The sequence below is a fragment of the Leucoraja erinacea genome, chromosome 5 (genome assembly GCF_028641065.1).
Source record: "Leucoraja erinacea ecotype New England chromosome 5, Leri_hhj_1, whole genome shotgun sequence".
In the NCBI taxonomy this organism is placed as follows: Eukaryota; Metazoa; Chordata; class Chondrichthyes; order Rajiformes; family Rajidae; genus Leucoraja; species Leucoraja erinaceus.
The window spans coordinates 94,881,981-94,894,208 of record NC_073381.1 but is presented as its reverse complement, the minus strand read 5'-3'; the positions used below and the strand labels follow the sequence as shown (position 1 = coordinate 94,894,208).

Below are 12,228 nucleotides of genomic sequence, written 5' to 3'. Positions count from 1 at the left end.
TGTTATGACTGCAGGCTAAACCATTTTGTTGCACTGAAAAGTGCAATGACAATAAATTGAATCCAATCCAATAACTAATAATTTATTGTATATTTACTTATGTTTTTCATTGTTGTTGTTGTTGTTGTGTGTAATGTGCCTGTAAGCCTGCAGTGAGTAACAATTTTATTGTTCCGGTTCACATCTGGCGTATATAACAATTAACTTGACAAATATAACTTGAAGTAGAGAAAGAGAAATTGGACCCACTAACATGGTGTAGGAATTTGCTATAAGGCACTGATACAAGAAGCACTCGCCCATGGATGATGTAGTATCGTTCTTCTTCCCAACTGCCAATGCCACCCATGAAATAGCAACAAGGTGTGACACACTACTCTAGATCTGGTCACACTTGGTACGACAGTAAGATTTATACTTCAACTACAATACAATAATGGCTAGGACACATTAGCCTTCCTAATTGCTTGCTGTATTTTTCTGCCTACTTTCCTCATGTCATGAAGCAGCATACATACATACCAAGATCTCTCTGATCAAAAGTAATTGATATCATCATTTCAAAGTGAAATTGGTTTTCTGACCAAAAGGAACAATCTCATAGTTTCCTGTATTATATGGACTATGTCCAAAATATTCAAATGTTGGAGCAGCAGGCACAAGGAGCTGAAGAGGCTCCAACTATTTCTTTTTTATTGTTGTACTTCATCTGACCTTGCCTATTCACATAATCTTTCCATATCCTTTTTCATTTTGCATTGTCACAGCTCACCTTCCCATCTGGGTTTGCATTGTCAGAAAACATGGATTAAGATTTTGCCTCCAATTCATAAAAAAAAGACATTAAATAACAGAGTGAGAAGTAAAGCTGCTTACAGCACTCTAGTTCTTTCAATTGGAAAAATATTGTTTTGTAAGCGTGGCATAACAGGAAAGTAAGACGGGGACATTTTTGGGTCAACACGTTCCTGTTAGAGCAAAGGGTGAGGCTGGTAGGATTGGGGAATGCTGGCTTATGAGGGATATTGAGGCCCTGGTCAGGAAAATGGAGACACGAGTCAGGTATTGGCAAATGAGATCAGGCTTGAGGAGCACATCGAGTGTAGTATAAAGTGGAGGGAAATCAGGAGAGCAAAAATTGAAGATGAAATATTCTTGGCAGATAAGGTAAAAGAGAATTCTAAAAGACTGTAAGTAAAGGGAACATTCTATAAGGGTAGGTTCTATAAGAGCAAAACAGAGAATAGTCCCCTTTCGGATCAGTGTGATCATCTTTGTATGGAGCCACAGGATATGGGCAAGGTCTTAAATGAATACTTGTCTGTATTTACCATACAGCAAGTCATGAAAGCTAATGTGTTCAGGAAGGAGAACAATGACGTCCATAAACATACTGATATTACAAGAGAGGAGGTATTGGCGGTGTTGAGGCACATAATGTTGGATCAATGTCTGGGGCCTGATCAAGTGTATCCTTGGACATTGTGGGAAGCAAGAGAAGAAATTATACGAACCGTGGTAGATATTTTTGTATTTTCCCCAGCCACATGTGAGGTCCCAGAAGACTGGAGGGTGGCTAATATTGTGTCATTATTAAGATAAGCCACAAACACAAGTCATAAAACTACATTGGTGAGCCTAACATCAGTGTTTGTCAAGTAATTGAAGGGATTCTGAAGTGCAAGATCTACCTGCATTTCGAAAGACAATGAGGGATGTGTAAGAAAGAACTCTAGATGCTGGTTTAACATCGAAGGTAGACACAAAATGCTGGAGTAACTCAGCGGGTGACGCAGCATCTCTGGAGAGAAGGAATAGGCGACGTTTCAGGTCGAGACCCTACTTAGTTGAGACCAATTAAGGATAGTCTACATGGCTTTGTGTTTGGTTAATCGTGTCTCATGAATTTAATTGAATTTCTTGCAGTGGTAGCCAAGAGAACTGATGAAGGTAGAACGGTATATGTTGTGTATATGAACCAGCAAGACCTTTGACGCCGGATGGTAGGCTGGTTTAGAAGATTTGATCGCATGATATCAAGCTAAGTTAGCCAATTGGACGCAAAATTGGCCTAGTACAAGGAGTCAGAAGGTGTTTGTGGAGGGTTGTTTATCAGATTGGAGGTTTGTGATCAGTGGTATAACTTGTGGATTAGTGTTGGTTCTGCTATTGTTTGTCAAATATATTAAAAAACAATTTGGATGAGAAGGTCAGTGGCATGATCAGGAATTTTGCAGATGACACCAAAATTGGTGGCATGGTGAAGAGTGAAGAAGTTTGCCTTGGGTACAACAGGATTGAGATCAAATGGTAACGAGGGCCAAAGAATGGCAGGTGGAATTTAATTCAGACAAATGCAAAGTAATGTATTTTGGAAAGTTAAACGAGGGCTGGACTTATAGTACATAGTAAATAGAAATTACGGGAGTGTTATAGTAGAGAGACCAAGGGGCATACATGCATAGTTCCCTAAAAGTGGCAACACAGTTAGACGGCCCGCCTTAATCAGTTGGGGCACTGAGTACAAGAGTTAGGACATAATGGCATGGCCGTTTAAGATGTTGAGAACCGGGAGTATGTGTGCAGTTATGGTTGCCATGGTATTCAAAGGATAATAAGAATAATAATGCATTTTATTTGTATAGCGCTTTTCAAGGACTCAAAGTCGCTTTACATGGTGAGTCAAGAACAAAACAAAATAGAACAGTAAGACAGAGATGGAAAGGGGAGGGGGACATGGGACTAAGGGTATGCAGAGGTGAAGAGATGGGTCTTGAGGCGGGACTGGAAGATGGTGAGGGACTCAGAAGTTCGGATCAGTTGTGGGAGGGATTTCCAGAGCCTGGGAGCTGCCCTGGAGAAGGCTCTGTCTCCAAAAGTGTAGAGGTTGGATTTCAGAATGGAGAGGGGACCGGCTGAAATGGATCTGAGGGACCGTGAGGGTTGGTAGGGGGAGAGGAGGTCAGTGAGATAAGGGGGGGCCAAGTGGTTGAGGGCTTTGTAGGTGAGGACCAGGATTTTGTAGATGATCCGGTGGGAAATGGGAAGCCAGTGAAGTTCTTTGAGGACTGGGGTGATGTGGTGCCAGGATTTGGTGTGGGTAATGAGTCGGGCGGCTGCATTCTGGACCAGTTGGAGTTGGTTGATGTTGCTGGAATTAATGCCAAAGAGAAGAGAGTTACAGTAGTCCAGTCGGAGGAGATGAAGGCATGGATGAGTCTTTCAGCAGAGTAAGAGTAAGTTAAGGAAGGGGTCAGAGAAGGTCCACAAGGATCTTGCTGGGACTGGAAGGATTGAGTTATTAAGAGAGACTGGATGGGCTGGAATTGTTTTTCCTGGAGCAAAAGAAGCTGAGGGGTGACCTTATAATGGTTTATTAAAGCAGGAGGGGCATAGATAGGGTAGACAGTCACATTTATTTTGACAATGGAGGATAGTCTAAAACTAGTGGTCATTAATTTAAGATTAGAGGGGGAAAATTTAAAGAGGACATGATGGACACATTTTTTACTCAGAAGTGATAGGTATTTGGAACGAGCAGCTCTCGTACCACTATTGCAAAGTTTAAAATATATTTAGAAACTACATGGATAGGAAAAGTTGAGAGGGATATAGACAAATGTGACTAGATGAGGAAGGCACCTTGGTCAGCACGGGCTAGTTGGGCCTGGTTTTGTGCTGAATTACTCTATGACAATATACATCCTCTATCCTGTTACTCGTCCCCAAGAGCTTTTACTTTTTGTAATCATCTTTTGTTAAGTATCTTGGAAATTCCAGACATGCAATATCAACTGTTTCTCTTTTATCCATCCCCAAAATTTCCATTAGATATGACAAATATAATTTTCATTGCTAAACAAGGAACTGCAGATGCTGGTTTATAAAAAGAGACACAAAGTGCTGGAGTAACTCAGCAGGTCAGGCAGCATCTATGGAGAGCATAGATAAGTGACGTTTTGGGTCGGGACCCTTCATCAGATTGATTGGGGGCGGGGGTGAGGAAGCAGGAAAAGATGAAGGGTAGGACAAAGCCTGGCAGGTAATAGGTGGATAGAGGTGTGTACTTTTTTAGAATCATAAAAAATGTTGAAGAAATGCATGGGTCAGAAATCACATGTTGGATCAATGTCTGGGGCAGATGTTGACAGATGGAATACCCTTCATATTTCTGCATATAACCATATAACAATTACAGCACGGAAACAGGCCATCTCAACCCTTCTAGTCCGTGCCGAACACATAATCTCCCCTAGTCCCATATACCTGTGCTCAGACCATAACCCTCCATTCCCTTCCCATCCATATAACTATCCAATTTATTTTTAAATGATATAAACGAACCTGCCTCACCACCTTCACTGGAAGCTCATTCCACACAGCCACCACTCTCTGAGTAAAGAAGTTCCCCCTCATGTTACCCCTAAACTTCAGTCCCTTAATTCTCAAGTCATGTCCCCTTGTTTGAATCTTCCCTACTCTCAGTGGGAAAAGCTTTTCCACGTCAACTCTGTCTATCACTCTCATCATTTTAAAAACCTCTATCAAGTCCCCCCTTAACCTTCTGCGCACCAAAGAATAAAGCCCTAACTTGTTCAACCTTTCTCTGTAACTTAGTTGCTGAAACCCAGGCAACATTCTAGTAAATCTCCTCTGTACTCTCTCTATTTTTTGTTGACATCCTTCCTATAATTAGGCAACCAAAATTGTACACCATACTCCAGAATTGGCCTCACCAATGCTTTGTACAATTTTAACATTACATCCCAACTTCTATACTCAATGCTCTGATTTATAAAGGCCAGCACACCAAAAGCTTTCTTTACCACCCTATCTACATGAGATTCCACTTTCAGGGAACTGTGCACAGTTATTCCCAGATCCCTCTGTTCACCTACATTCTTCAATTCCCTACCATTTACCATGTACGTCCTATTTTGATTTGTCCTGCCAAGATGTAGCACCTCACACTTATCAGCATTAAACTCCATCTGCCATCTTTCAGCCCACTCTTCCAACTGTCATAAATCTCGCTGTAGACTTTGAAACTCTACTTCATTACCCGCAACCCCACCTATCTTAGTATCGTCTGCATACTTACTAATCCAATTTACCACACCATCATCCAGATCATTGATGTACATGACAAACAACAGTGGACCCAACACAGATCCCTGTGGTACCCCACTCGTCACTGGCCTCCAACCTGACAAACAACCATCCACCATTACTATCTGGCATCTCCCATTCAGCCACTGTTGAATCCATCTTGCCACTCCACCATTAATACCCAACCATTGAACCTTCTTAACCAACCTTCCATGAGGAACCTTGTCAAAGGCCTTACTGAAGTCCATATACACAACATCCACTGCTTTACCCTCATCAATTTCCCGAGTAACATCTTCAAAAAATTCAAGAAGATTAGTTAAACATGACCTTCCAGGCACAAATCCATGTTGACTGTTCCTAATCAGGCCCTGTTTATCCAGATGCTTATATATATTATCTCTAAGTATTCTTTCCATTAATTTGCCCACCACTGACGTCAAACTAACAGGTCTATAATTGCTAGGTTTACTCTTAGACCCCTTTTTAAACAATGGAACAACATGCGCAGTACGCCAATCCTCCGGCACTATTCCCGTTTCTAATGACATTTGAAATATTTCTGCCATAGCCCCTGCTATTTCTACACTAACTTCCCTCAATGTCCTAGGGAATATCCTGTCCGGACCTGGAGACTTATCCACTTTTATATTTCTCAAAAGTGTCAGTACTTCAATCATGAATTGACAGACGAAGTTCTGATAAAGTATCTTTGATTTGAAAGTTTATCTCTGTATCTTTTTCACAGACACTGCCTGACCGGCTGAGTGTTTCCAATTTTATAGTCCAAGAGCTGTACAGCACAAAAACAGACCCTTCTGCCCACATTGTTAATGCCGACCAAGATGGCATTTTGGGCGAATCCCATTTGGTCAAAATCCATCTGAACCCTTCCTATCCATATATCTGTCCAAATTTTGGTTAAAAAGTAAGAATTATATAGGTTTGTCTAACAGCTCATTCCAGATATGGATTACCCCGAGTGGAAAAAGTTGCCCCTGAGGCCCTTCTTAAATCTCTCCACTCTCACCTAAACCCTATGCCCTCTAGATTTTGTATCCTTTACCATAGGACAAGACTGTGAGCATTTACCTTATCCATGCCCCTCATGATCTTGTACACTTCAATAATGTCACCCATCAGCCTCCTACGCTCCAAAGAAAAAAGTCCAGCATATCTAATCTCAGAGTTAAATTCTATTTGCCATTCCTTGGCCTACCTTAATAACAAATCTAGATCTTGTTATAAACTTAGATAACCACCCTCATTGATTAGTATACCACCTATTTTGGTGCCAATTTCAAATTTATGACCAAATTTACTATAGAGCTGGTCATGCAAATTGTTGATGTGGATAAGAAACAGTAGTCGACCCTCCAATGGTCTCGCACCTCCAAACGGAAAAACAACCCTCCTCAACTACCCTTTGACTGTTTCCTCTCAGCCAATTTTGAAACCAATTGGCCAGCTCATTTTGAATTCCATGCAATCTAACTTTACAGATTAGTTTATCATGTGCTATGTTGTCAAAAGCCTTGTAGAGAACATTCACTGTCTTGCCCTCATCAATCCTACTGGTGACTTCAAAAAACTGAATGCATGGGAAATTGTGTTTCACAAATCTGACAAAAGCCATGGAAACTATTCATTATCAGTCTGTACCCATCCAAACGCTGGTAGATTCTATGCCTAAAAATCCCTCAACAAATTTTCTGCCACTGACTTCAGGCTGATTGGCTTGTACTTCCCTGGCTCTTTCTTGCTGCTGTTCTGTCATAATGGTACACCATTAGCCACCCTTCAGTCTTCACCAAATTCACCTATGGCTAAAGACAATGCAAGTATCTCTGCAAGGACTGCCACAATTTCCTCCCTGCCTTCCCACAAGGTCCAAGGATGTACTTGTTCAGGCTCGGTGGATATCCATCTTAATGTGCTTAATAAATACCATTACCTCCTCTTTGGCAATTCGTATTCATTCAACATCTCTCCGATTTTACAAAAATACCACCGTGGTGATCTTTAAGGGGACCTATTTTTTCTCTAGCATCCATTTACTCTTAATACAATTTCTTGGGATTTTCTGTTGCCTTGCATGTCAGCTCCCCGTCATGTCCTCTTTTTGGCTTCTTGATTGTCTTCTTAAATGTACTCTTTCACTTCTTATTCTTGAGGAGGGATTCTTTTGATTCTGACTGCCTAAGGTTCCTTCTTTTTCCTGAACCAGAGCCTCAATATCTCTCATCAAGTATGGTTCCCAGAACTTGCATGCCTTGCCTTTCATCCTAACATGAACACCCTGCACTCTTACTGAACGTTTTCTGTTTTAGTTTCAGATTTTCAGAATTTCCTGATTTCCAATGCATTTATATAGGTAGATTCTGTCCAATCATAGACAAAAGATGTCAGCATTCACTCCAGTGATCCAGTATAATAGTGCACATTCTGGTAATCCTTCTCATCTTCAACTTTTCACACAACAACACTTACTTACTCCCTCCCTTTTTCTTTCTCCCATCCACCAATTTTTCTCTTACCTCAAGATATTCATCCTGATGTTCACTGGGAATTTCGGTGATATATTCATCCAAGCGCTCCACACTCACCATCTGTGTTTCAGTTTGTGTGAAGCTAGAAATGACTCCAGAGAGTAGACTTGTGACTGACAGGGCATAGGACAGGGCAAGACCCACCAGGCCTGGGATAGAGAAAAACATAATGGCAATTACCACTCCAAGGTGAATCACACTGGTGACTGAAATGTGAAGACAAATTGTCAATTTGGCGTATGTTTACAAAGGTTCAAAAGAATAAGATTGCATTGAAAGCTACAAAATTCTAATTGAACTGGACAGTCTGGATGAAGGAATGGATGTTCCTGATGGCAGGGGAGTCCATTACCAGAGGCAAGAATCTTAGGATAAGGGACAAGCCACTGTGGACAAAGTAGGACTGTGATGAATTAAAATGTCTTTACCCAGAGAATTGAACCTCTGGAATTCACCAGCATAGAAACCAGCTGACATCAAACTGCAAAGGGACCGCACTGAACCGTCCTCTTACCAGCTAGAGTGCGTTCCCGATCTACAATCTACCTAATTGGAGACCTCTAAACTATCTTTAACCGGACTTTATCTGGGATGTCCTGGTATGGAAGACCTCATCTTGGGCGCAGATGCGGTTTAGACAGAGGAATTGGGAGGAGGGGATGGAGTCTTTGCAGGAAGCAGGGTGGGAAGATGTGTAGTCCAGTTGGTTGTGGGAGGCAGTAGGTGTGTGATAGATGTCAGTCGATAGTCTATCTCTTGTGATGGAGATGGTGAGATTGAGAAAGGGGAGGGAGGTGTCGGAGATGGTCCAAGTGAATCTGAGTGCAAGATGGACTCAAATTCCATGAGTACTGCATGGATGCAGTCGTCAATGTAACGGAGAAAGAGTTTGGGAATAGGACCAGTGTATGCCTGGAACAGGAATTGTTCAACGTACCCTGCATAGATGGGGCCCAAACAAGTTCCCAAAGCTGCGCCTTTGATTTGGAGGAAGTGGAAGGAGTCAAAGGAGAAGTTTAAGGGCGAGGACGAGAGGGGGGGGGGTGGTGGAGGGGAGCCGGTCGTTTGAGTGGGCTGCCAAATGTGGAGAAGCGGCTTCTGACTCTCTGGAAATCCTATAGAATCTTTGTTCTGCAGAACTTTCTCGATCATTCTGCGCCTTTTGAAGAACGGGGTGCATGGGTGGGCTCGTGGAAAACTGTGCATTCACGTTGACAGCAGCTGCATTCACCCACAGCGGTGGGGGGGCGGGGCCTGGATATGTGGGCATGCGGGCATTGTGACGTCAGCAGCTGGCAAGCAGTGATTATTTTTGAAAAAGTGAGTTTTGTGAACAACTTTATTCAAAATCTGGGGAAATAATTGACCGAATTTAGCGAGGAGTGGATTTCTGAAATCATAAGTTAAATCCCTACCGAAATTGTAAAAATCTCTGTGTTTTTGTATCTGGTTTTCGAGGAGATACGTTTCAAAGGCAAAATGACATACACCAACACACAGCGACAAAATGAGTGAGTGGGGGAGGGGGGGGAAAGGATTTTATTTTAAAATGTATACATAAAAATGTCCAAATGTTTTGAGGAGTGCATTAGTGAATGTAAAAGTGAATTTGAAAGCGAAATGGAAAAAATCTCGGAGCTTTTGCGTGTGGTTTTGGCGGACCAAGGAATCAAAGGCCAAATCTGACACTGACACTGACACTGACACTGACACTCACACTGACACTCACACTGACACTCACACTGACACTCACACACACACACACACACACGAGAGGGAGAGAGAGAGAGAGAGTGCAGTTTGTTTTGGGTCTGTTTCCCCAACGCGCGTTTGCGGGGGGGGGGTGGGGGGGCTGCGACATCACACTCACACTAACCACCCCCCCAAACACACAGTTGGGGGGAGGGGGGAGGGGGGAGACGGTTGTAGGTAGAGGGAGGGTGAGAAGAGAAGGGTGGGAAGGGAGAGGGAGAGGGGGAGGAGGAAACGGGAGAGATTTGGGAGGGAGAGGAGAGCGTGGTAGGGGGGGAGAGGGGGGAGAGGGGAAGGGAAGGGGGTTGAGAGAGGGGAGTGGGAGGAGAGCGGGGAGGGCAGGAAGGGGGGGAGAGAGGTAGGGGGGTGGGGAGAGCGGTAGCGGGGTGCAAGAGAGAGGGTAAGGGGGGTAAGGGGGGGGGGGGATTGGGAGTGAAGAGGGGTGGGGGATGGGGTGGAAGGAGAGGAGGGAGAGGGGGGAGAAGAGTGTGGAGGGAGGGGGAGAGTGGTAGGGGGGGGGGGGGAAGGGTGGGATGGGATGCGGAGAGGGGTAGGGGGGAGGGGAGAGGGGGGGATTAGTGGTGGAGGGAGGAGGATAGAGTACGGAAGAGGAGCAGAGGGATAGGGGGAGTGGTGGAAGAGGCAGAGAGATGGTAGGGGGGGGGTGGTGGGGGGGGAGAGTGGGGTGAGGAGAGAGAGAGGGGAGAGAGAGGAGAGGGGAGAGAGGGGGGGAGAGAGGTGGGGAAAGGAGGGGAGGAGAGAGGTGTGCGAGAGGGGGTGAGAGGGTGGGGGAGAGGGGAGGGAAGGATGGAGGGAAGGGAGGAGGGAGAGAGAGAGGGAAGAGTGTGGAGGGAGGGGAGAGAGGGGTGGGGGGGGGGGTAGAGGGGGAAGCTCGTGGAGGGAGGGGGAGAGTGGAGAGAGGGGGGAGTGGAGAGAGGGGGGAAGAGTGGAGAGGGAAGGGAGAAGGGGAGAGGTGGGGGATGGGGGGGAGATAAGTTGAAGAATGGGGAGGGAGGGAGGAGAGGTGTAGGGGGGGAGAGTGGTGGAAGTGGGAGAGAGGGGGGGGGGGGGTGTTGGGGGGGAGGGGAGGGAGGGAGGGGGGGGGGAAGGGAGGAGAGAAGTAGAAGAGTGGAGAGGGAGGGAGGGAGAGTGGTAGGGGGAGTGGTGGAAAGAGGGACAGAGGGGTAGGGGGAAGGGGTGGGGGGAGAGGGTAGGGGGGGGAGAGAGGGGTGGGGTAAGGGGGAGAGAAGTGGAAGAGTGGGGGGAGGGAGGGGTAGGGGAGTGGTGGAAGAGGGACAGAAGGGTAGGGGGAGGGATGGGGGGGAGAGGGGAGGGGGGGGGTAGAGAGGGAGGGGTGGGGGTAGAGAGGGGAAGGGGGGGGGGGGGAGAGAGGGATATGGTGGAAGGAGGAGGGGGAGGAGAGGGAGGGGGAGGAGGGAGGAGAGAGGGGAGGGGGAGAGATGTGTGGGGGTAGGGGAGAGAGGGGGGTTGTGGGAGGGAGGGGGAAGGGAGTGGGAAAGAGAGGGGGAAGGGGTGTGCGGGAGAGGGAAGGGAGGTGGGGAGAGGGGAGGGGGGGGGGAGGAAGGGGAGGGGGAGGGGGGGAGGCGGGCTTAGAGGGGAGGGAGAGGGAGAGGCGAGAGGCGTGCTTAGAGGGAGATGGAGAGGGGGAGGCGAGGGGGGGGGGGGAGGAGAGAGGGGAGGGGGGGGAGAGAGATGTGGGGGGGGGGGGAAGAGGACGGGAGAGGGGGTAGGGGGAGTGGTGGAAGATGGTCAGAGGGGTAGGGGAAAGGGTGGAGGGAGTGAGGGGTGGGGAGGGAGGGGTGGAGGGGAGGGGTGGAGGGATGGGAGGGAGTGGTGGAAGGGACAAAGGGGGAAGGGGGCGTGGGGAAAAAATGTAAGGGGGTGGGGTAGGGTAGAAATGGAAGGGGATGGGGGGTAGAGATGGAAGGGGGTGGGGTAGAGAGGGGAAGGGGGTGGGGGGGGGGAGGGGGGTGGGTGCGAGGAGGGTTGGAGGAGGAGGGAGAGGGGGAGATGGAGAGGGGGAGGAGAGAGGGGTGGGAAGGAGGAGAGAGGTGTGGGGAGGGGGGGAGGGAGGCGAGGATGGAGATGGGGTAGGGGGTAGAGGGGGAAGAGGAGTGGATGGAGGGGGAAGAGTGGGGAGGGGTCAGGGGTGGGGGAGAGAGAGAGAAAGGGGTGGGGGAGGGATGGGGTGTGGGGGAGAGAGGGAAGGGGATGGGGAGGGAAGGGGGGGAGAGGGAATGGGGGTGGGGGAGAGGGAATGGGGGGGTGGGGGAGAGAGGGATGGGGATGGGGATGGGGATGGGGGGGGGAGGAGAGGGAGAGGGGTTAGAGTGAGTAGAGGGAGATGGGGAGGAGAGAGGGGTGGGGTAGGGGGTGGAGAGAGGGATGGGGAGGGGGGGAGAGGTGTGGGGAGAGGGAGGAGGGATGGGGGAGGGAAGTGAGGAGGGAGATGGGGCAGGGGAGGGAGGGGGAAGAGCGTGGAGGGAGGGGGGAAGAGAGTGTGGAGGGATGGGGAGAGGGGTGGGGTAGAGAGGGGAAATAGTGGGGAGGGAGAGTGGAAGGGGGAGGGGTAGGGGAAGTCAATCTGTTCTCCATTCTCTATCACCCACTATCCTCTTTCTCTATTCCCACACACATGATGACGAGCTTTGACACAGGCTGCGGGGGTGGGGGGGGGGGGGGGGGGGAGCTGGGGCTGGGGCTGATGCAAAGGCATATGTAAATGATCCATTCCGAGCATTTGGCATTGTGACATCACACAATGGAACGTTCACCAACATTCTATGGGTGAGCGCTG

At 47.5% G+C, this 12,228-nt stretch overlaps 1 protein-coding gene across 1 annotated transcript in view; it reads right to left on the bottom strand.

The window, feature by feature from the left end:
- Positions 1-12,228, bottom strand: part of abcc10 (ATP-binding cassette, sub-family C (CFTR/MRP), member 10) — a 110,559-nt gene that overhangs the window by 3,327 nt on the left and 95,004 nt on the right. The window contains exon 17 of the mRNA XM_055636288.1: positions 7,647-7,807. Within this exon, the coding sequence (XP_055492263.1) occupies positions 7,647-7,807 (161 nt within the window). The remainder of the gene's footprint in view (positions 1-7,646; positions 7,808-12,228) is intronic.